The 24,000-nt window shown below is 46.5% G+C and overlaps 1 protein-coding gene across 3 annotated transcripts in view; it reads right to left on the bottom strand.

Moving 5' to 3' along the window:
* Window positions 1–24,000, bottom strand: part of LOC119476123 (protein NLRC3-like) — an 82,976-nt gene that overhangs the window by 11,793 nt on the left and 47,183 nt on the right. For 2 of the 3 annotated variants that reach the window (XM_037749358.1, XM_037749357.1), the window contains exons 4-6: window positions 20,559–20,564; window positions 16,303–16,532; window positions 11,948–13,739 (exon numbers count right to left, since the gene is read on the bottom strand). In XM_037749358.1, coding sequence (XP_037605286.1) covers window positions 11,948–13,739; window positions 16,303–16,532; window positions 20,559–20,564 — 2,028 coding nt within the window. The remainder of the gene's footprint in view (window positions 1–11,947; window positions 13,740–16,302; window positions 16,533–20,558; window positions 20,565–24,000) is intronic. The other variant, XM_037749356.1, reaches the window with a different exon arrangement.

Here is a 24,000-nt window from a genome sequence, read left to right as displayed (position 1 = left end):
GTACCTTTGTGTTCCTGTTTGTGTAACAGTGGAACATGTAGACTGCAGCCAGAAACTCCTGAATGCTCAGGTGAACAAAGCAGTAGACTGTTTTCTGGAAGATCACACTCTCTCTTTTGAAGATCTCTGTACAAACTCCTGAGAACACCGAGGCCTTTGTGACATCCAGACCACACCGCTCCAGGTCTTCTTGGTAGAACATGATGTTTCCTTTCTCCAGATGTTCAAACGCCAGCCTCCCCAGCTTCAGAAGAACTTCCCTGTCAGCCTCCGTCAGCTCCTGTGGACTCGTCTCATGTCCCTCACCGTACTTCTGCTTCTTCCTCTTTGTCTGAACGAACAGGAAGTGTGAGTACATGTCAGTCATGGTCTTGGGCAGCTCTCCTCTCTGGTCTGTAGTCAACATGTGGTCCAGAACTGTAGCAGTGATCCAGGAGAAGACTGGGATTAGACACATGATGTGGAGGCTCCTGGATGTCTTGATGTGTGAGATGATTCTGCTGGACAGCTCTTCATCACGGACTCTCCTCCTGAAGTACTCCTCCTTCTGGGCGTCAGTGAAGCCTCGTACTTCTGTTACCCTGTCAACACATGCAGGAGGGATCTGATTGGCTGCTGCAGGTCGGGAAGTTATCCAGACGAGAGCTGAGGGAAGCAGATTCCCCTGGATGAGGTTTGTCAACAGCACGTTGACTGATGACTTCTGGGTGACATCAGACACAACCTCGTTGTTCTTGAAATCCAGTGAAAGTCTGCTTTCATCCAGGCCGTCAAAGATGAACAGAACTTTACAGACAGCGAGCTTCTCTGCTGTGACCTTCTGTAATGTTGGATGGAAAACATGGAGCAGCATGAGAAGACTGTACTGCTCATCTCTGATCAAGTTCAGCTCCCTGAACGAAAGCAGAACCACCAGACTGACATCTTGGTTCTCCAAGCCCTCTGCCCAGTCCAGAGTGAACTTCTGCACTGAGAAGGTTTTTCCAACGCCAGCGACGCCGTTCGTCAGAACGACTCTGATGTGTCCCCGTTGGTCAGGTAAGGCTTTAAAGATGTCCTGGCACTTGATTGGAGCGCCATGGAGGGTCTTCTTCTTGGAAGCTGTCTCAAGCTGCCTCACCTCATGTTGGGTATTAACCTCTTCACTCTGTCCCTCTGTGATGTAGAGCTCAGTGTAGATCCTGTAGAGGAGGGTTCCACTTCCTGTTTCATCACTTCCTTCAGTCACACGTTCACATCTCCTCCTCAGACTGATCTTATGTTCATCTACAACCTCCTGCAGACCTCTATCTGCTGAAAGAGAAGGGAAACAGTTTGAGACTAAATAAAGAACATCTGCTTATTATTTCCATTGCCAATATTGAAGTGATCAATATAAAGTAAATAAAAAGAAGTAAAGGTTAAACAGTCCAGTTTTAGTGGAAGCATCAGTCGGTGTACATGTTTGATTGACAGCAGAGGAGGCGGAGCCTCAACTGTCCGTCTGCAGCTCTTCATCTAAACAGCTCACTGTGGCTGTTCCTTCCTCCCTGTAATATTTAAAACTCATCCACTCATCAAATAATGCAGGATATGTTCATATCTCGTTGTGTGGACCTGTTTTTATTAACAAAAGCCGGGTTTCCACCAAAAGTTCCTGGGCCTTTTTAGTCCATGAAGTCTGTCACTGAATGAGGGATGAAGTTACACGATTGGTCGACCGAGTGTCGGAGTTTCCTCATTGGCCGTTGCTCTTTCAAAATGAAAAGGCGGGAACAGTCCTTTAATCACATGAGCCCGTCCAGCGCGACGCGTCGGCTCACAAAACTGTCAAGCTGTCAAACTAGGAGATCTAGTTCTGAAATAAAACCAGATTCAGCCTAGATCTGGCTTCAAATGTTGTCAGAAGTAGATTTTGGTGGATTGTTTAGACGGAATAACAGAAAGTTTATGAGCAGGCCGCCATGTTGTTTCCTGTTTGAAACGGCGAGCAGAAAACCAGGAACCAATCAGGTGCATTCCACGTCACCGCTTGACCCATAGACATATATACATAGACGCTGCATTGACCTCTGGACCGTACGTCAACATTGGCGTATGTATATACACACGTAGGCAAAATTGTTGGTACCCTTCCGTTAAAGAAAGAAAAACCCACAATGGTCACTGAAATAACTTGAAACTGACAAAAGTAATAATAAATAAAAATTTACTGAAAATGAACTAATGAAAATCAGATATTGTTTTTGAATTATGGTTCAACAGAATCATTTTAAAAAACAAACTAATGAAACTGTCCTGGACAAAAATGATGGTAGCCCTAGAAAAGATGTAAAATAATGTGACCATAGGGACATGTTAAACTAAGGTGTGTCCTGTAAATAGCATCACAGGTGTCTTCAAACTTGTAATCAGTCAGTCTGCCTATTTAAAGGGTGAAAAGTAGTCACTGTGCTGTTTGGCATCATGGTGTGTACCACACTGAACATGGACCACAGAAAGCTAAGGAGAGAGTTGTCTCAGGAGATCAGAAAGAACATTATAGACCTTCATGTTAAAGGTAAAGGCTATAAGACCATCTCCAAGCAGCTTGATGTTCCTGTGACTACAGCTGCTCATATTATTCAGAAGTTTAAGGTCCATGGGACTGTAGCCTACCTCCCTGGACGTGGCCGCAAGAGGAACATTGATGACAAATTGAAGAGACGGATAATACGAATGGTAACCAAAGAGCCCAGAACAACTTCCAAAGAGATTAGAGGTGAACTCCAAGGTCAAGGTACATCAGTGTCAGATCGCACCATCCGTCACTGTTTGAGCCAAAGTGGACTTAATGGAAGACAACCCAGGAGGACACCAAATCATAAAAAAGCGAGACTGTAATTTTCCAAAATGCATATTGACAAGCCACAAAGCTTCTGGGAGAATGTCCTTTGGACAGATGAGACAAAACTGGAGCTTTTTGGCAAGTCACATCAGCTCTATGTTCACAGACGAAGAGATGAAGCATCCAAAGAAAAGAACACTGTACCTAATGTGACACATGGAGGAGGCTCGGTTATGTTATGGGGCTGCTTTGTTGCATCTGGCACAGGGTGTCTTGAATCTGTGCCGGGTGCAATGAAATCTCAAGACTATCAAGGCATTCTGGAGCGAAATGTGCTGCCCAGTGTCAGAAAGCTTGGTCTCAGTCGCAGGTCATGGGTCCTCAAACAGGATAATGACCCAAAACACAGCTAAAAACACCCAAGAATGGCTAAGAACTAAACATTGGACTGTTCTGAAGTGGCCTTCTATGAGCCCTGATCTAAATCCTATTGAACATCTGTGGAAGGAGCTGAAACATGCAGTCTGGAGAAGGCACCCTTCAAACCTGAGACAGCTGGAGCAGTTTGCTCACGAGGAGTGGGCCAACATACCTGTCGACAGGTGCAGAAGTCTCATTGAGAGTTACAGAAATCACTTGATTGCAGTGAGTGCCTCAAAAGGTTGTGCAACAAAATATTAAGTTAATGTTACCATCATTTTTGTCCAGGCCAGTTTCATTAGTTTGTTTTTTTAAATGATTCTGCTGAACCATAATTCAAAAACAATATCTGATTTTCATTAGTTCATTTTCAGTACATTTTTATTTATTATTACTTTTTTCAGTTTCAAGTTATTTCAGTGACCATTGTGGGTTTTTCATTCTTTAACGGAAGGGTACCAACAACTTTGTCCACGTCTGTATGTCTATGGCTTGAACGGCCAGTTGAGTGGAGCAGCGCGTCCCCTAGTGTCCTCGCAGGACCTGGTGAGACTTTTATGACTCTTTATGTATTAAAAGAACAAGTAGTGTTTTCAGACATGGAGACGTCAGACAGATGTAGAGTCTTACTTGGTACAGTGCTGGTCTGACCGGCTGGCTGCAGTCCAGCTCTGGTTCTGGATCTTTGTCCACACTGGGGACAGGAGGAGTCTCCTGATGAAGCAGACTGGTCCCAGTATGAGGTGATGCACTGTCTGCAGAACCAGTGTCCACAGCTGGTAGAGACTGGATCCTTCAGGACGTCCTGACACAAAGCACAGCAGGACAGCTGCTCCTCCACAGAGACATCACTCCTCTTCCTGTGAAGACATGTCTTTATAACTAAAATGCTTTGTTGATTGGACGACACTGTCTCAAAGCTCAGATGGTCTCAGGGAACAGTTAAAGTGTTGCTACTTTTCTGTTTGAACTCAGCATTCAGTCTGTGATGACAGTGTTCCTTTATTTCAACTCTCCTGCTTTCAACAACACTAATGAGCTGAATTTACCATCTGGCTGTCTTATTAACCTCTTAACAATCCGACGGACGCTATTCTGTCTTTCAGAGGTTGTAGCCGCTCAGTTTTAAAGGTCTCATATTATGCTCATTTCCAGGTTCATAGATGTATTTTAATGTTGCACTAGAACATGTTTACATGCTGCAATGTTCAAAAAACCCTTTATTGTTCTCATACTGCAGCCTGAGTCTGCCTGCCTCAGAGCCTAATTCAGCCTCTGTCTGAAAACCCCTGATTCACAGCCTGTCTCCTCCCACTCTGCTCTGATTGGTCAGCGTTTTCTGTCAATCAAACGTCCTCAACAACACAGCATCACCCTCCCCGCCCCCCTCGCGGCCTGAGAGCAGGGAGAGAGAAGCAGAAGAGGAAAATAAACTTCACCCAGCGCACGTTACCGGAGGAAACTGATCAGAAATCGGCGACACATGATGAACATCTGCGGTCCAGACTCCAGGTTCTCCTGACGGTTTCTCTCAGGTAAATAATGCTGTTTATATCTCTGTTAGTTAACTCAGTGTTTACCTTCTGCATCAACTCTGTAAACCGTAAACATACACTCTGTTTTACGTCTGACTTTACAGATCCATCTGTGAGAAATGACCGACAGAATCATCCCAGAGGAGAGCAGACAGCTGAGAGCAGACAGCTGAGAGCAGACAGCTGAGAGCAGACAGCTGAGAGCAGACAGCTGTGAGCAGACAGCTGAGAGCAGACAGAGGAGAGCAGACAGCTGAGAGCAGACAGCTGTGAGCAGACAGCTGAGAGCAGACAGAGGAGAGCAGACAGCTGAGAGCAGACAGCTGAGAGCAGACAGCTGAGAGCAGACAGAGGAGAGCAGACAGCTGAGAGCAGATAGCTGAGAGCAGACAGAGGAGAGCAGACAGCTGAGAGCAGACAGCTGTGAGCAGACAGAGGAGAGCAGACAGCTGAGAGCAGACAGCTGAGAGCAGACAGCTGAGAGCAGACAGCTGAGAGCAGACAGCTGAGAGCAGACGGCTGAGAGCAGACAGCTGAAAGCAGACAGCTGAGAGCAGACAGCTGAGAGCAGATAGCTGAGAGCAGACAGCTGTGAGCAGACAGAGGAGAGCAGACAGCTGTGAGCAGACAGCTGAGAGCAGACAGCTGAGAGCAGACAGCTGAGAGCAGACAGCTGAGAGCAGACAGAGGAGAGCAGACAGCTGTGAGCAGACAGCTGAGAGCAGACAGCTGAGAGCAGACAGCTGAGAGCAGACAGCTGTGAGCAGACAGAGGAGAGCAGACAGCTGAGAGCAGACAGCTGAGAGCAGACAGCTGAGAGCAGACAGCTGAGAGCAGACAGCTGAGAGCAGACAGCTGAGAGCAGACAGCTGAGAGCAGACAGCTGTGAGCAGACAGAGGAGAGCAGACAGCTGAGAGCAGACAGCTGAGAGCAGACAGCTGAGAGCAGATAGCGGAGAGCAGACAGAGGAGAGCAGACAGCTGAGAGCAGACAGCTGAGAGCAGACAGCTGAGAGCAGATAGCTGAGAGCAGACAGCTGTGAGCAGACAGCTGAGAGCAGACAGAGGAGAGCAGACAGCTGAGAGCAGACAGCTGAGAGCAGACAGCTGAGAGCAGACAGCTGAGAGCAGATAGCTGAGAGCAGACAGAGGAGAGCAGACAGCTGAGAGCAGACAGCTGTGAGCAGACAGCTGTGAGCAGACAGCTGAGAGCAGACAGCTGAGAGCAGACAGCTGAGAGCAGACAGCTGAGAGCAGACGGCTGAGAGCAGACAGCTGAGAGCAGACAGCTGAGAGCAGACAGCTGAGAGCAGACAGAGGAGAGCAGACAGCTGAGAGCAGACAGAGGAGAGCAGACAGCTGAGAGCAGACAGCTGTGAGCAGACAGAGGAGAGCAGACAGCTGAGAGCAGACAGCTGAGAGCAGACAGCTGAGAGCAGATAGCTGAGAGCAGACAGCTGAGAGCAGACGGCTGAGAGCAGACAGCTGAGAGCAGATAGCTGAGAGCAGACAGCTGTGAGCAGACAGAGGAGAGCAGACAGCTGTGAGCAGACAGCTGAGAGCAGACAGCTGAGAGCAGACAGCTGAGAGCAGACAGCTGAGAGCAGACAGAGGAGAGCAGACAGCTGTGAGCAGACAGCTGAGAGCAGACAGCTGAGAGCAGACAGCTGAGAGCAGACAGCTGAGAGCAGACAGCTGTGAGCAGACAGAGGAGAGCAGACAGCTGAGAGCAGACAGCTGAGAGCAGACAGCTGAGAGCAGATAGCTGAGAGCAGACAGCTGAGAGCAGACAGCTGAGAGCAGACAGCTGAGAGCAGACAGCTGTGAGCAGACAGAGGAGAGCAGACAGCTGAGAGCAGACAGCTGAGAGCAGACAGCTGAGAGCAGATAGCGGAGAGCAGACAGAGGAGAGCAGACAGCTGAGAGCAGACAGCTGAGAGCAGACAGCTGAGAGCAGATAGCTGAGAGCAGACAGCTGTGAGCAGACAGCTGAGAGCAGACAGAGGAGAGCAGACAGCTGAGAGCAGACAGCTGAGAGCAGACAGCTGAGAGCAGACAGCTGAGAGCAGATAGCTGAGAGCAGACAGAGGAGAGCAGACAGCTGAGAGCAGACAGCTGTGAGCAGACAGCTGTGAGCAGACAGCTGAGAGCAGACAGCTGAGAGCAGACAGAGGAGAGCAGACAGCTGAGAGCAGACAGCTGAGAGCAGACAGCTGAGAGCAGACAGCTGAGAGCAGATAGCTGAGAGCAGACAGCTGAGAGCAGACGGCTGAGAGCAGACAGCTGAAAGCAGACAGCTGAGAGCAGACAGCTGAGAGCAGATAGCTGAGAGCAGACAGCTGTGAGCAGACAGCTGAGAGCAGACAGCTGAGAGCAGATAGCTGAGAGCAGACAGCTGAGAGCAGACGGCTGAGAGCAGACAGCTGAAAGCAGACAGCTGAGAGCAGACAGCTGAGAGCAGATAGCTGAGAGCAGACAGCTGTGAGCAGACAGAGGAGAGCAGACAGCTGTGAGCAGACAGCTGAGAGCAGACAGCTGAGAGCAGATAGCTGAGAGCAGACAGCTGAGAGCAGACGGCTGAGAGCAGACAGCTGAAAGCAGACAGCTGAGAGCAGACAGCTGAGAGCAGATAGCTGAGAGCAGACAGCTGTGAGCAGACAGAGGAGAGCAGACAGCTGTGAGCAGACAGCTGAGAGCAGACAGCTGAGAGCAGACAGCTGAGAGCAGACAGCTGAGAGCAGACAGCGGAGAGCAGACAGCTGTGAGCAGACAGCTGAGAGCAGACAGCTGAGAGCAGACAGCTGAGAGCAGACAGCTGAGAGCAGACAGCTGTGAGCAGACAGAGGAGAGCAGACAGCTGAGAGCAGACAGCTGAGAGCAGACAGCTGAGAGCAGATAGCTGAGAGCAGACAGAGGAGAGCAGACAGCTGAGAGCAGACAGCTGAGAGCAGACAGCTGAGAGCAGACAGCTGAGAGCAGACAGCTGTGAGCAGACAGAGGAGAGCAGACAGCTGAGAGCAGACAGCTGAGAGCAGACAGCTGAGAGCAGATAGCTGAGAGCAGACAGAGGAGAGCAGACAGCTGAGAGCAGACAGCTGAGAGCAGACAGCTGAGAGCAGATAGCTGAGAGCAGACAGCTGTGAGCAGACAGCTGAGAGCAGACAGAGGAGAGCAGACAGCTGAGAGCAGACAGCTGAGAGCAGACAGCTGAGAGCAGACAGCTGAGAGCAGACAGCTGAGAGCAGACAGCTGAGAGCAGATAGCTGAGAGCAGACAGAGGAGAGCAGACAGCTGAGAGCAGACAGCTGTGAGCAGACAGCTGTGAGCAGACAGCTGAGAGCAGACAGCTGAGAGCAGACAGAGGAGAGCAGACAGCTGAGAGCAGACAGCTGAGAGCAGACAGCTGAGAGCAGACAGCTGAGAGCAGACAGCTGAGAGCAGACAGCTGAGAGCAGACGGCTGAGAGCAGACAGCTGAAAGCAGACAGCTGAGAGCAGACAGCTGAGAGCAGATAGCTGAGAGCAGACAGCTGTGAGCAGACAGAGGAGAGCAGACAGCTGAGAGCAGACAGCTGAGAGCAGACAGCTGAGAGCAGACAGCTGAGAGCAGACAGCTGAGAGCAGACAGAGGAGAGCAGACAGCTGTGAGCAGACAGCTGAGAGCAGACAGCTGAGAGCAGACAGCTGAGAGCAGACAGCTGTGAGCAGACAGAGGAGAGCAGACAGCTGAGAGCAGACAGCTGAGAGCAGATAGCTGAGAGCAGACAGAGGAGAGCAGACAGCTGAGAGCAGACAGCTGAGAGCAGACAGCTGAGAGCAGACAGCTGAGAGCAGACAGCTGTGAGCAGACAGAGGAGAGCAGACAGCTGAGAGCAGACAGCTGAGAGCAGACAGCTGAGAGCAGATAGCTGAGAGCAGACAGAGGAGAGCAGACAGCTGAGAGCAGACAGCTGAGAGCAGACAGCTGTGAGCAGACAGCTGAGAGCAGACAGCTGAGAGCAGATAGCTGAGAGCAGACAGCTGAGAGCAGACAGCTGAGAGCAGATAGCTGAGAGCAGACAGCTGTGAGCAGATAGCTGTGAGCAGACAGCTGAGAGCAGACAGAGGAGAGCAGACAGCTGAGAGCAGACAGCTGAGAGCAGATAGCTGAGAGCAGACAGCTGAGAGCAGACAGCTGAGAGCAGACAGCTGAGAGCAGACAGCTGAGAGCAGACAGAGGAGAGCAGACAGCTGAGAGCAGACAGAGGAGAGCAGACAGCTGAGAGCAGACAGCTGAGAGCAGATAGCTGAGAGCAGACAGCTGAGAGCAGACAGAGGAGAGCAGACAGCTGAGAGCAGACAGCTGAGAGCAGATAGCTGTGAGCAGACAGCTGAGAGCAGACAGCTGAGAGCAGATAGCTGAGAGCAGACAGAGGAGAGCAGACAGCTGAGAGCAGACAGCTGAGAGCAGATAGCTGAGAGCAGACAGCTGAGAGCAGACAGAGGAGAGCAGACAGCTGAGAGCAGACAGCTGAGAGCAGACGGCTGAGAGCAGACAGCTGAAAGCAGACAGCTGAGAGCAGACAGCTGAGAGCAGATAGCTGAGAGCAGACAGCTGTGAGCAGACAGAGGAGAGCAGACAGCTGTGAGCAGACAGCTGAGAGCAGACAGCTGAGAGCAGACAGCTGAGAGCAGACAGCTGAGAGCAGACAGCTGAGAGCAGACAGAGGAGAGCAGACAGCTGTGAGCAGACAGCTGAGAGCAGACAGCTGAGAGCAGACAGCTGTGAGCAGACAGAGGAGAGCAGACAGCTGAGAGCAGACAGCTGAGAGCAGATAGCTGAGAGCAGACAGAGGAGAGCAGACAGCTGAGAGCAGACAGCTGAGAGCAGACAGCTGAGAGCAGACAGCTGAGAGCAGACAGCTGTGAGCAGACAGAGGAGAGCAGACAGAGGAGAGCAGACAGCTGAGAGCAGACAGCTGAGAGCAGATAGCTGAGAGCAGACAGAGGAGAGCAGACAGCTGAGAGCAGACAGCTGAGAGCAGACAGCTGTGAGCAGACAGCTGAGAGCAGACAGCTGAGAGCAGATAGCTGAGAGCAGACAGCTGAGAGCAGACAGCTGAGAGCAGATAGCTGAGAGCAGACAGCTGTGAGCAGATAGCTGTGAGCAGACAGCTGAGAGCAGACAGAGGAGAGCAGACAGCTGAGAGCAGACAGCTGAGAGCAGATAGCTGAGAGCAGACAGCTGTAGAAACAGTAGTCAGTTCATTATTTCTGCTAAAAGATAAATGTATGGAAGATCAGAGTAATGGTATATTAGTTACTGTAGGAGCTGTCTCTGTGTTACCATGACTACAGACCACCGGAGCTTAGCTTACCGGAGCTCACCGGAGCTGAAGACTTTCTCCTGTACCATGTTAACTTAACTAACAGGTGAGATGATTACAAATGCTGTGAATAATTAATATTGTCATCTGTCTACTCAAATAAAGTTTGACTGTGAAACAGAAATGTGTTGTGTTGCTTACAGTCACTATTTACTACCTGTACTCTGCTACATGCATGACATCAAATATATATAATATATAAATATCAGCTGTTTAAACAGTGTAATTACATAAAGCCTTTGTGAAAGAACATGTTATATTTAGATGATGGGAGTACATGAAGACGGTTCTGCTGGTTCTTGCAGACTAACAGTAGGAGCTACTTTGCTCAAGTTCGGTTGAGGAGGAGAGACAGTGACGCTGTGGGGCGGGGTCAGCTACTGAAGGTTCTGCTCTGGTTCCACCAGGAAACCCTTACATGGCTAATTGTCTAATGACGTCAGAAGAGAAGGAAAAGCTGCGCAGCATTTTTCGACACCCATTTCCGGACAAACGGAGCAGGAGAAAAAGAGAGAGGATGGTCTTTTATGATACTATGGTGACCTGTAGACACACTGGGGACAGATATTGATGTTTAAAAGACATGGAAAAGTGCATTTCGCATAATAGGTGACCTTTAAAGCTAGAGTGAAGATCCTGGTAAGATCTGCACTAAAAGTTCAGCATCAGAATATAAATCTGTTAGCAGAACATTTAGTCTTCATCCTCAATGCATCATCATCCATCAGGTCAGCTTACAGTAGAAACAGTCTCTTACTTTGACTCTGAGGGTCCAGGTTCATTACTGAAGTCTGGAGGAAGCCACATGGACCCGTCACTCTTCACAGACAGACAGCTGGGTACTGGAGACTCTGCTCTCCGTCTGGACTGAACTCTGCAAACACCAACATGATATTATTCACATCACATGAATCCTTGATGAATTCTCTTTTAGGTCATTAAGGTCGCTCTAAACACACAAACTACTGCTGCTGTCAACAATAACGAGCTTTAAAGGTTTGTAGCTGTTTTCTTAGATTAGATTACATCTTCTCTAGCTGACTGACAGCTGTCACAGACACTAAGAGGAAGAGCTTATTTGATGAAGTCTGTTAAATTGGAGCTGGCAAATACATTTGTGTAGAAATTTGAATATACAAACACAAAATCAACAGAAAACATGGTATTGTCAGAGGAAACTACAAATGAGTCCTATAAATGAGTTAGTAGCAGCTCTCTTACTTTGACTCTGAGGGTCCAGGTTCATTACTGAAGTCTGGAGGATGATTTAAGGACCGGACATAATTACCCATCTTCTGATCTGAAGTCAGCCTGAGAGGTTAAACAGGAAAGGAAACAAGTTTGTACAAGAGTCACATGCAAGACTGAGAACAGGAAGTAACACACGATCCCAGGACCGCCCCGACTCCCCGCCGGATCAGCAAACGTTCTGTTGCTGCCGTTACACCGGTTAGACCCAGCGCTCCACCAGACAGCTGATCTTTTGTTCTTTTCATTTGTTTTACCAGGTTCACATGTCGTCTCCATCACCCAGAAACATAAATCAGAAACAACTGTAAAATGTAACAATTATTATAAATAAATAGAATAAGTGTTCTTTAACTTGACAGCTAGAAACACAAAGTACTGAAACATTTTGAACTCAACATTTGAAACAGCTCAAGAACATCTGTGACAAAATACAACTGACTTATTTATGTAATAAACACGAGGAACATTTATAAGAATATTATATTTTAATAATAATTTATAGTGTGTATATTTGAAGAACTAAACTACTAATCTACACTGATCTATAAAGTTAATCACATCTGGACTTACTTAGCTTTTCTGCAGTTCCTCACAGCTGGAATCAGTCTCCGTCGTCCCTCTGGTGTTGTCTTGTACTTCTTCAGGTCCAACTCATCCAGAACCTCCTCTGACATCTGCAGCATGTAGGCCAGAGCTGAGCAGTGGATCTCAGAGAGTTTCTTCTCTGATCTGTTCTCTGACTTCAGGAACTCTTGGATCTCCTGATGTACCGAGTGGTCGTTCATCTCCGTCAGACAGTGGAAGATGTTGATGCTTCTGTCAGGAGAGGTATTACCTCTGTTCATCTCCTTCAGGTTGTTGATGATTCTCTGGATGGTTTCTGGACTGTTGTCTGTCTGACCCAGCAGACCTCCTAAGAGCTTCTGGTTGGACTCCAGAGAGAGGCCATGAAGGAAGCGAACAAACAGGTCCAGGTGGCCATTTTTACTTTTAAGGGATTTCTTCATTGCTCTCTCCAGGAAGTCATCCAGGGTTAAATGAACATATCTTTTTCCCAGGAAGTCCTTCAGTACCTCTGTGTTGCTGTTTGTGTAACAGTGGATCATGTAGACTGCAGCCAGAAACTCCTGAATGCTCAGGTGAACAAAGCAGTAGACTGTTTTCTGGAAGATCACACTCTCTCTTTTGAAGATCTCTGTACAAACTCCTGAGTACACCGAGGCCTCTGTGACATCCAGACCACAACGCTCCAGGTCTTCTTGGTAGAACATAATGTTTCCTTTCTCCAGCTGTTCAAACGCCAGCCTCCCCAGCTTCAGAAGAACTTCCCTGTCAGCCTCCGTCAGCTCCTGTGGACTCGTCTTACGTCCCTCACCGTACTTCTGCTTCTTCCTCTTTGTCTGAACCAACAGGAAGTGTGAGTACATGTCAGTCAGGGTCTTGGGCAGCTCTCCTCTCTGGTCTGTAGTCAACATGTGGTCCAGAACTGTAGCAGTGATCCAGCAGAAGACTGGGATTAGACACATGATGTGGAGGCTCCTGGATGTCTTGATGTGTGAGATGATTCTGCTGGACAGCTCTTCATCACTGACTCTCCTCCTGAAGTACTCCTCCTTCTGGGCGTCAGTGAAGCCTCGTACTTCTGTTACCCTGTCAACACATGCAGGAGGGATCTGATTGGCTGCTGCAGGTCGGGAAGTTATCCAGATGAGAGCTGAGGGAAGCAGATTCCCCTGGATGAGGTTTGTCAACAGCACGTTGACTGATGACTTCTGGATGACATCAGACACAACCTCGTTGTTCTTGAATTCCAGTGAAAGTCTGCTTTCATCCAGGCCGTCAAAGATGAACAGAACTTTACAGACAGCGAGCTTCTCTGCTGTGACCTTCTGTAATGTTGGATGGAAAACACGGAGCAGCCTGAGAAGACTGTACTGCTCATCTCTGATCAAGTTCAGCTCCCTGAACGAAAGCAGAACCACCAGACTGACATCTTGGTTCTCCAAGCCCTCTGCCCAGTCCAGAGTGAACTTCTGCACTGAGAAGGTTTTTCCAACGCCAGCGACGCCGTTCGTCAGAACGACTCTGATGTGTCCCCGTTGGTCAGGTAAGGCTTTAAAGATGTCCTGGCACTTGATTGGAGCGTCATGGAGGGTCTTCTTCTTGGAAGCTGTCTCAAGCTGCCTCACCTCATGTTGGGTATTAACCTCTTCACTCTGTCCCTCTGTGATGTAGAGCTCAGTGTAGATCCTGTTGAGGAGGGTTCCACTTCCTGTTTCATCAGTTCCTTCAGTCACACATTCACATCTCCTCCTCAGACTGATCTTATGTTCATCTACAACCTCCTGCAGACCTCTATCTGCTGAAAGAGAAGGGAAACAGTTTGAGACTAAATAAAGAACATCTGCTTATTATTTCCATTGCCAATATTGAAGTGATCAATATAAAGTAAATAAAAAGAAGTAAAGGTTAAACAGTCCAGTTTCAGTGGAAGCATCAGTCGGTGTACATGTTTGATTGACAGCAGAGGAGGCGGAGCCTCAGCTGTCCGTCTGCAGCTCTTCATCTAAACAGCTCACTGTGGCTGTTCCTTCCTCCCTGTAATATTTAAAACTCATCCACTCATCAAATAATGCAGGATATGTTCATATCTCGTTGTGTGGACCTGTTTTTATTAACAAAAGCCGGGTTTCCACCAAAGGTTCCTGGGACTTTTTAGTCCATGAAGTCTGTCACTGAATGAGGGATGAAGTTACACGATTGGTCGGCCGAGTGTCGGAGTTTCCTCATTGGCCGTTGCTCTTTCAAAATGAAAAGGCGGGAACAGTCCTTTAATCACATGAGCCCGTCCAGCGCGACGCGTCGGCTCACAAAACTGTCAAGCTGTCAAACTAGGAGATCTAGTTCTGAAATAAAACCAGATTCAGCCTAGATCTGGCTTCAAATGTTGTCAGAAGTAGATTTTGGTGGATTGTTTAGACGGAATAACAGAAAGTTTATGAACAGGCCGCCATGTTGTTTCCTGTTTGAAACGGCGAGCAGAAAACCAGGAACCAATCAGGTGCATTCCACGTCACCGCTTGACCCATAGACATATATACATAGACGCTGCATTGACCTCTGGACCGTACGTCAACATTGGCGTATGTATATACACACGTAGGCAAAATTGTTGGTACCCTTCCGTTAAAGAAAGAAAAACCCACAATGGTCACTGAAATAACTTGAAACTGACAAAAGTAATAATAAATAAAAATTTACTGAAAATGAACTAATGAAAATCAGATATTGTTTTTGAATTATGGTTCAACAGAATCATTTTAAAAAACAAACTAATGAAACTGTCCTGGACAAAAATGATGGTAGCCCTAGAAAAGATGTAAAATAATGTGACCATAGGGACATGTTAAACTAAGGTGTGTCCTGTAAATAGCATCACAGGTGTCTTCAAACTTGTAATCAGTCAGTCTGCCTATTTAAAGGGTGAAAAGTAGTCACTGTGCTGTTTGGCATCATGGTGTGTACCACACTGAACATGGACCACAGAAAGCTAAGGAGAGAGTTGTCTCAGGAGATCAGAAAGAACATTATAGACCTTCATGTTAAAGGTAAAGGCTATAAGACCATCTCCAAGCAGCTTGATGTTCCTGTGACTACAGCTGCACATATTATTCAGAAGTTTAAGGTCCATGGGACTGTAGCCTACCTCCCTGGACGTGGCCGCAAGAGGAACATTGATGACAAATTGAAGAGACGGATAATACGAATGGTAACCAAAGAGCCCAGAACAACTTCCAAAGAGATTAGAGGTGAACTCCAAGGTCAAGGTACATCAGTGTCAGATCGCACCATCCGTCACTGTTTGAGCCAAAGTGGACTTAATGGAAGACAACCCAGGAGGACACCAAATCATAAAAAAGCGAGACTGTAATTTTCCAAAATGCATATTGACAAGCCACAAAGCTTCTGGGAGAATGTCCTTTGGACAGATGAGACAAAACTGGAGCTTTTTGGCAAGTCACATCAGCTCTATGTTCACAGACGAAGAGATGAAGCATCCAAAGAAAAGAACACTGTACCTAATGTGACACATGGAGGAGGCTCGGTTATGTTATGGGGCTGCTTTGCTGCATCTGGCACAGGGTGTCTTGAATCTGTGCCGGGTGCAATGAAATCTCAAGACTATCAAGGCATTCTGGAGCGAAATGTGCTGCCCAGTGTCAGAAAGCTTGGTCTCAGTTGCAGGTCATGGGTCCTCAAACAGGATAATGACCCAAAACACAGCTAAAAACACCCAAGAATGGCTAAGAACTAAACATTGGACTGTTCTGAAGTGGCCTTCTATGAGCCCTGATCTAAATCCTATTGAACATCTGTGGAAGGAGCTGAAACATGCAGTCTGGAGAAGGCACCCTTCAAACCTGAGACAGCTGGAGCAGTTTGCTCACGAGGAGTGGGCCAACATACCTGTCGACAGGTGCAGAAGTCTCATTGAGAGTTACAGAAATCACTTGATTGCAGTGATTGCCTCAAAAGGTTGTGCAACAAAATATTAAGTTAATGTTACCATCATTTTTGTCCAGGCCAGTTTCATTAGTTTGTTTTTTTAAATGATTCTGCTGAACCATAATTCAAAAACAATATCTGATTTTCATTAGTTCATTTTCAGTACATTTTTATTTATTATTACTTTTTTCAGTTTCAAGTCATTTCAGTGACCATTGTGGGTTTTTCTTTCTTTAACGGAACGTTACCAACAACTTTGTCCACGTCTGTATGTCTATGGCTTGAACGGCCAGTTGAGTGGAGCAGCGCGTCCCCTAGTGTCCTCGCAGGACCTGGTGAGACTTTTATGACTCTTTATGTATTAAAAGAACAAGTAGTGTTTTCAGACATGGAGACGTCAGACAGATGTAGAGTCTTACTTGGTACAGTGCTGGTCTGACCGGCTGGCTGCAGTCCAGCTCTGGTTCTGGATCTTTGTCCACACTGGGGACAGGAGGAGTCTCCTGATGAAGCAGACTGGTCCCAGTATGAGGTGATGCACTGTCTGCAGAACCAGTGTCCACAGCTGGTAGAGACTGGATCCTTCAGGACGTCCTGACACAAAGCACAGCAGGACAGCTGCTCCTCCACAGAGACATCACTCCTCTTCCTGTGAAGACATGTCTTTATAACTAAAATGCTTTGTTGATTGGACGACACTGTCTCAAAGCTCAGATGGTCTCAGGGAACAGTAAAAGTGTTGCTACTTTTCTGTTTGAACTCAGCATTCAGTCTGTGATGACAGTGTTCCTTTATTTCAACTCTCCTGCTTTCAACAACACTAATGAGCTGAATTTACCATCTGGCTGTCTTATTAACCTCTTAACAATCCGACGGACGCTATTCTGTCTTTCAGAGGTTGTAGCCGCTCAGTTTTAAAGGTCTCATATTATGCTCATTTCCAGGTTCATAGATGTATTTTAATGTTGCACTAGAACATGTTTACATGCTGCAATGTTCAAAAAACCCTTTATTGTTCTCATACTGCAGCCTGAGTCTGCCTGCCTCAGAGCCTAATTCAGCCTCTGTCTGAAAACCCCTGATTCACAGCCTGTCTCCTCCCACTCTGCTCTGATTGGTCAGCGTTTTCTGTCAATCAAACGTCCTCAACAACACAGCATCACCCTCCCCGCCCCCCTCGCGGCCTGAGAGCAGGGAGAGAGAAGCAGAAGAGGAAAATAAACTTCACCCAGCGCACGTTACCGGAGGAAACTGATCAGAAATCGGCGACACATGATGAACATCTGCGGTCCAGACTCCAGGTTCTCCTGACGGTTTCTCTCAGGTAAATAATGCTGTTTATATCTCTGTTAGTTAACTCAGTATTTACCTTCTGCATCAACTCTGTAAACCGTAAACATACACTCTGTTCTACGTCTGACTTTACAGATCCATCTGTGAGAAATGACCGACAGAATCATCCCAGAGGAGAGCAGACAGCTGAGAGCAGACAGCTGAGAGCAGACAGCTGAGAGCAGACAGCTGTGAGCAGACAGCTGAGAGCAGACAGCTGTGAGCAGACAGCTGAGAGCAGACAGAGGAGAGCAGACAGCTGAGAGCAGACAGCTGAGAGCAGACAGCTGAGAGCAGACAGCTGAGAGCAGACAGCTGAGAGCAGACAGAGGAGAGCAGACAGCTGAGAGCAGATAGCTGAGAGCAGACAGAGGAGAGCAGACAGCTGAGAGCAGACAGCTGTGAGCAGACAGAGGAGAGCAGACAGCTGAGAGCAGACAGCTGAGAGCAGACAGCTGAGAGCAGACGGCTGAGAGCAGACAGCTGAAAGCAGACAGCTGAGAGCAGACAGCTGAGAGCAGATAGCTGAGAGCAGACAGCTGTGAGCAGACAGAGGAGAGCAGACAGCTGTGAGCAGACAGCTGAGAGCAGACAGCTGAGAGCAGACAGCTGAGAGCAGACAGCTGAGAGCAGACAGCTGAGAGCAGACAGAGGAGAGCAGACAGCTGTGAGCAGACAGCTGAGAGCAGACAGCTGAGAGCAGACAGCTGAGAGCAGATGGCTCTGTTTACATGGAGATACAGAGCTAACATGCTATGAGACGGTGTGTAAACACAGCGACCATCAGGGTGGAAAATAGAAGATGTGAAACAGTAGTCAGTTCATTATTTCTGCTAAAAGATAAATGTATGGAAGATCAGAGTAATGGTATATTAGTTACTGTAGGAGCTGTCTCTGTGTTACCATGACTACAGACCACCGGAGCTTAGTTTACCGGAGCTGAAGACTTTCTCCTGTACCATGTCATCATAACTAACTAACAGGTGAGATGATTACAAATGCTGTGAATAATTAATATTGTCATCTGTCTACTCAAATAAAGTTTGACTGTGAAACAGAAATGTGTTGTGTTGCTTACAGTCACTATTTACTACCTGTACTCTGCTACATGCATGACATCAAATATATATAATATATAAATATCAGCTGTTTAAACAGTGTAATTACATAAAGCCTTTGTGAAAGAACATGTTATATTTAGATGATGGGAGTACATGAAGACGGTTCTGCTGGTTCTTGCAGACTAACAGTAGGAGCTACTTTGCTCAAGTTCGGTTGAGGAGGAGAGACAGTGACGCTGTGGGGCGGGGTCAGCTACTGAAGGTTCTGCTCTGGTTCCACCAGGAAACCCTTACATGGCTAATTCTCTAATGACGTCAGAAGAGAAGGAAAAGCTGCGCAGCATTTTTCGACACCCATTTCCGGACAAACGGAGCAGGAGAAAAAGAGAGAGGATGGTCTTTTATGATACTATGGTGACCTGTAGACACACTGGGGACAGATATTGATGTTTAAAAGACATGGAAAAGTGCATTTCGCATAATAGGTGACCTTTAAAGCTAGAGTGAAGATCCTGGTAAGATCTGCACTAAAAGTTCAGCATCAGAATATAAATCTGTTAGCAGAACATTTAGTCTTCATCCTCAATGCATCATCATCCATCAGGTCAGCTTACAGTAGAAACAGTCTCTTACTTTGACTCTGAGGGTCCAGGTTCATTACTGAAGTGTGGAGGTCTCCCCATGGACCGGTCACTCTTCATAGACAGACAGCTGGGTACTGGAGACTCTGCTCTCCGTCTGGACTGAACTCTGCAAACACCAACATGATATTATTCACATCACATGAATCCTTGATGAATTCTCTTTTAGGTCATTAAGGTCGCTCTAAACACACAAACTACTGCTGCTGTCGACAATAAGGAGCTTTAAAGGTTTGTAGCCGTTTTCTTAGATTAGATTACATCTTCTCTAGCTGACTGACAGCTGTCACAGACACTAAGAGGAAGAGCTTATTTGATGAAGTCTGTTAAATTGGAGCTGGCAAATACATTTGTGTAGAAATTTGAATATACAAACACAAAATCAACAGAAAACATGGTATTGTCAGAGGAAACTACAAATGAGTCCTATAAATGAGTTAGTAGCAGCTCTCTTACTTTGACTCTGAGGGTCCAGGTTCATTACTGAAGTCTGGAGGATGATTTAAGGACCGGACATAATTACCCATCTTCTGATCTGAAGTCAGCCTGAGAGGTTAAACAGGAAAGGAAACAAGTTTGTACAAGAGTCACATGCAAGACTGAGAACAGGAAGTAACACACACACACACACACACACACACACACACACGCACACGCACACGCACACGCACACGCACACACACACAGTATACAGTATAATGAAGCAGCCAGCGCTCCACCTGGTCACTTCTCTTTACCTCTCTGCTTGTTTTCTTGGCTTACAGCAGCTTTAATGAGGATTATTCAGCCAGTCATGACTTTGTGTTCACAGATGAATCAAACTGTTGAGTTCATTCTAACATTTCTCTCCTCTACAGTCCACAGGGAGGAAACTGACTCAGACACTTTAACAGTAACATAATAAAATGTTGGATTAACACTCACCCTGCTTCAGTCTTCAGTCGTCAGCCCTCAGTCCTCTTCTCAAAATGGAGTCTGGAATAACGGAACTCTTTCACTTTCATCATTTCCTCTCTGTTCTCATGATCAGTCTCCTCCTCTCTTCGTTTACAGGAAATCCCTGTCATAGTTCCCTCCCCGTTCATGAGCCTGTTTAAAGTCTTACGTTTGTACAGTTTGGATTTGGACCTAAATTCTGTAACGTAATAGAATCCTTTTACAATCACACAACTAGTTCAGTAGCACTCCCTCAGGGTACCTCATCTCTCCATTTACAGGAAACCTTTGACCTCAGAGTTTATCTACGAGTGTGTGTGTGTGTGTGTGTGTGTGTGTGTGTGTGTGTGCTTGCGTGCATGTGTGCGTGTGCGTGTGCGTGTGCGTATGCGTGTGTGTGTGTGTGTGTTGCTCACACTAATCATCTTTTTAACACGGTGTGTTTATGAGAATCTCTTTATCTTGAACAGGTTGAATTAAAATGAGTTTTGATCCGATGTTATCTCATTTTTATGTTTAAATCATGTCAATAAATCAGTTTAGTTAAATACTAATGTGCTTTTATAGTTGTTGTTTTTTCAGAATTATATCTCTAAGATTTTTCTGAACATCTGGAAGAAAAAATATCATCTCTGTTGCACAATAAAATCATTTCTGAGTTGCAAGTCTTTTTCATGATCTAAACACAGTAGCCAGAAATGACACATCTTCCTTGCTCAATTAGTACAAGAACCTACATTTTGTAATGTATTATATCATTTTCTTATTAGTTATATTTGTATGTTTCTTCCACTATTTCATGTTTCAGCTTTTTTTATTTTTACAAAAAGAGAAAAGACATAAGTAATATCCAGCAACCTGGATTTAGAAATATAATCCCAAATTCTCCACTAGTCAAATGTTAAAGTTACTAGTTTATTGAATTTCACACGTCAGTATTTCAGAGTTAGTAGAAGCTTATCGTTAATGAGTAACTTTAACAATGATGTATTTATATTTCCGTGTCACACTATCAAGTTTCAGATTGACTAAAGAAACCGTCTCAACAGATAACGCCTAGCCTGACTGAGAAGATGATCATGCAGTATAAAGTTTAAATGTTTATATCTCATTCAAAAGGAACTATCTTGAATAGTCCTTTTAAGGTCAAGTGGATTATAGAGTTTTTGGAGAATCCCAACAGTATCTGGAATGCTTTCCTGCATATTTATTTAATTCTAATGGTGGCATTGATGTTTTGATAAAATGCATTTTTTCTGTTGACAAAATCCCAATTAAACTAGCAAACTTTCATAAGCAAGCACTTTTAGCCTGGGAATTATCATACAAACACACTTTCAGTCCTCATAGATATTTGATTTGGAATAATAAGGATATCTTGCATAAAAATAAACCACTGTTTTATCACTCAGGGGTTGACAATGGAATATTGCTAGTTGGTCAGTTGGTAAATAATAATAATAGTCTGTTGATGTCATATTCAGAATGTCTATAATTTAATAATAAATGAATAAGCCATGCACTAACAGACACATCAGAGATGTTTTGAACTGTGTTACGCCTCCTGCAGCTCGTCTATTACAGCTGATTTACAGTGGAAAAGGGCTTGTTGTATTCTAAACAAATATTATATCAATAATAAAGTGAAAGACGTATCCTTGAAGATTTACCATATAATTTACCCTGATAAAGAAGTATTAGAAAGATGTAAAATACATATAGACTCTTCATGTGTTTGCTGTGATTCAGATCCAGAAACTATATTGCATTTGTTTTTTCGCTGTAATCATTAGACTTATTGAGGACTGATGTGTTCATAGATAGAAGATGAGTGGTAACGTACAGATGAACGTGATTGATGTGATGTTATATTTAGTGTTTTATGGGATGGATAGCAACATGACCTATATAACCAGCTTCTGATTATTCTGGGTGGATTCAGATGGAGCTGGTCTGACTGTAAACAGCCTGCTGTGGTGGGTTCTGACTGTAAACAACCTGCTGTGGTGGGTTCTGACTGTAAACAACCTGCTGTGGTGGGTTCTGACTGTAAACAACCTGCTGTGGTGGGTTCTGACTGTAAACAACCTGCTGTGGTGGGTTCTGACTGTAAACAGCCTGCTGTGGTGGGTTCTGACTGTAAACAGCCTGCTGTGGTGGGTTCTGACTGTAAACAACCTGCTGTGGTGGGTTCTGACTGTAAACAGCCTGCTGTGGTGGGTTCTGACTGTAAACAACCTGCTGTGGTGGGTTCTGACTGTAAACAACCTGCTGTGGTGGGTTCTGACTGTAAACAGCCTGCTGTGGTGGGTTCTGACTGTAAACAACCTGCTGTGGTGGGTTCTGACTGTAAACAACCTGCTGTGGTGGGTTCTGACTGTAAACAACCTGCTGTGGTGGGTTCTGACTGTAAACAGCCTGCTGTGATTGGGTTCTGACTGTAAACAACCTGCTGTGGTGGGTTCTGACTGTAAACAACCTGCTGTGGTGGGTTCTGACTGTAAACAGCCTGCTGTGGTGGGTTCTGACTGTAAACAGCCTGCTGTGGTGGGTTCTGACTGTAAACATCCTGCTGTGGTGGGTTCTGACTGTAAACAACCTGCTGTGGTGGGTTCTGACTGTAAACAACCTGCTGTGGTGGGTTCTGACTGTAAACAGCCTGCTGTGATTGGGTTCTGACTGTAAACAACCTGCTGTGGTGGGTTCTGACTGTAAACATCCTGCTGTGGTGGGTTCTGACTGTAAACAACCTGCTGTGGTGGGTTCTGACTGTAAACATCCTGCTGTGGTGGGTTCTGACTGTAAACAACCTGCTGTGGTGGGTTCTGACTGTAAACATCCTGCTGTGGTGGGTTCTGACTGTAAACAACCTGCTGTGGTGGGTTCTGACTGTAAACATCCTGCTGTGGTGGGTTCTGGTTGTAAACAACCTGCTGTGGTGGGTTCTGACTGTAAACATCATGCTGTGGTGGGTTCTGACTGTAAACATCCTGCTGTGGTGGGTTCTGACTGTAAACAGCCTGCTGTGGTGGGTTCTGACTGTAAACAGCCTGCTGTGGTGGGTTCTGACTGTAAACATCCTGCTGTGGTGGGTTCTGACTGTAAACAGCCTGCTGTGGTGGGTTCTGACTGTAAACAGCCTGCTGTGGTGGGTTCTGACTGTAAACAGCCTGCTGTGGTGGGTTCTGACTGTAAACAGCCTGCTGTGGTGGGTTCTGACTTGTAAACAACCTGCTGTGGTGGGTTCTGACTGTAAACAGCCTGCTGTGGTGGGTTCTGGTTGTAAACATCCTGCTGTGGTGGGTTCTGACTGTAAACAGCCTGCTGTGGTGGGTTCTGACTGTAAACATCCTGCTGTGGTGGGTTCTGACTGTAAACATCCTGCTGTGGTGGGTTCTGACTGTAAACAACCTGCTGTGGTGGGTTCTGACTGTAAACATCCTGCTGTGGTGGGTTCTGGTTGTAAACAACCTGCTGTGGTGGGTTCTGACTGTAAACATCCTGCTGTGGTGGGTTCTGACTGTAAACAACCTGCTGTGGTGGGTTCTGACTGTAAACATCCTGCTGTGGTGGGTTCTGGTTGTAAACAACCTGCTGTGGTGGGTTCTGACTGTAAACATCATGCTGTGGTGGGTTCTGACTGTAAACATCCTGCTGTGGTGGGTTCTGACTGTAAACAGCCTGCTGTGGTGGGTTCTGACTGTAAACAGCCTGCTGTGGTGGGTTCTGACTGTAAACAGCCTGCTGTGGTGGGTTCTGACTGTAAACAGCCTGCTGTGGTGGGTTCTGACTGTAAACAGCCTGCTGTGGTGGGTTCTGGTTGTAAACAACCTGCTGTGGTGGGTTCTGACTGTAAACAGCCTGCTGTGGTGGGTTCTGGTTGTAAACAACCTGCTGTGGTGGGTTCTGACTGTAAACAGCCTGCTGTGGTGGGTTCTGGTTGTAAACAACCTGCTGTGGTGGGTTCTGACTGTAAACAGCCTGCTGTGGTGGGTTCTGACTGTAAACATCCTGCTGTGGTGGGTTCTGACTGTAAACATCCTGCTGTGGTGGGTTCTGGTTGAACTCCAGCAGGTTAAGCTGTGAAGTCTCTCAGTATTTTAAAGGAGTGAATTGAATGAATGAATGAATGAGTGAATGAATGAAT

The sequence above is a fragment of the Sebastes umbrosus genome, chromosome 17 (assembly GCF_015220745.1).
Source record: "Sebastes umbrosus isolate fSebUmb1 chromosome 17, fSebUmb1.pri, whole genome shotgun sequence".
In the NCBI taxonomy this organism is placed as follows: domain Eukaryota; kingdom Metazoa; phylum Chordata; class Actinopteri; order Perciformes; family Sebastidae; genus Sebastes; species Sebastes umbrosus.
Note: the sequence above shows the minus strand (reverse complement) of the source record. Positions and strands in the feature narration are given on the sequence as shown.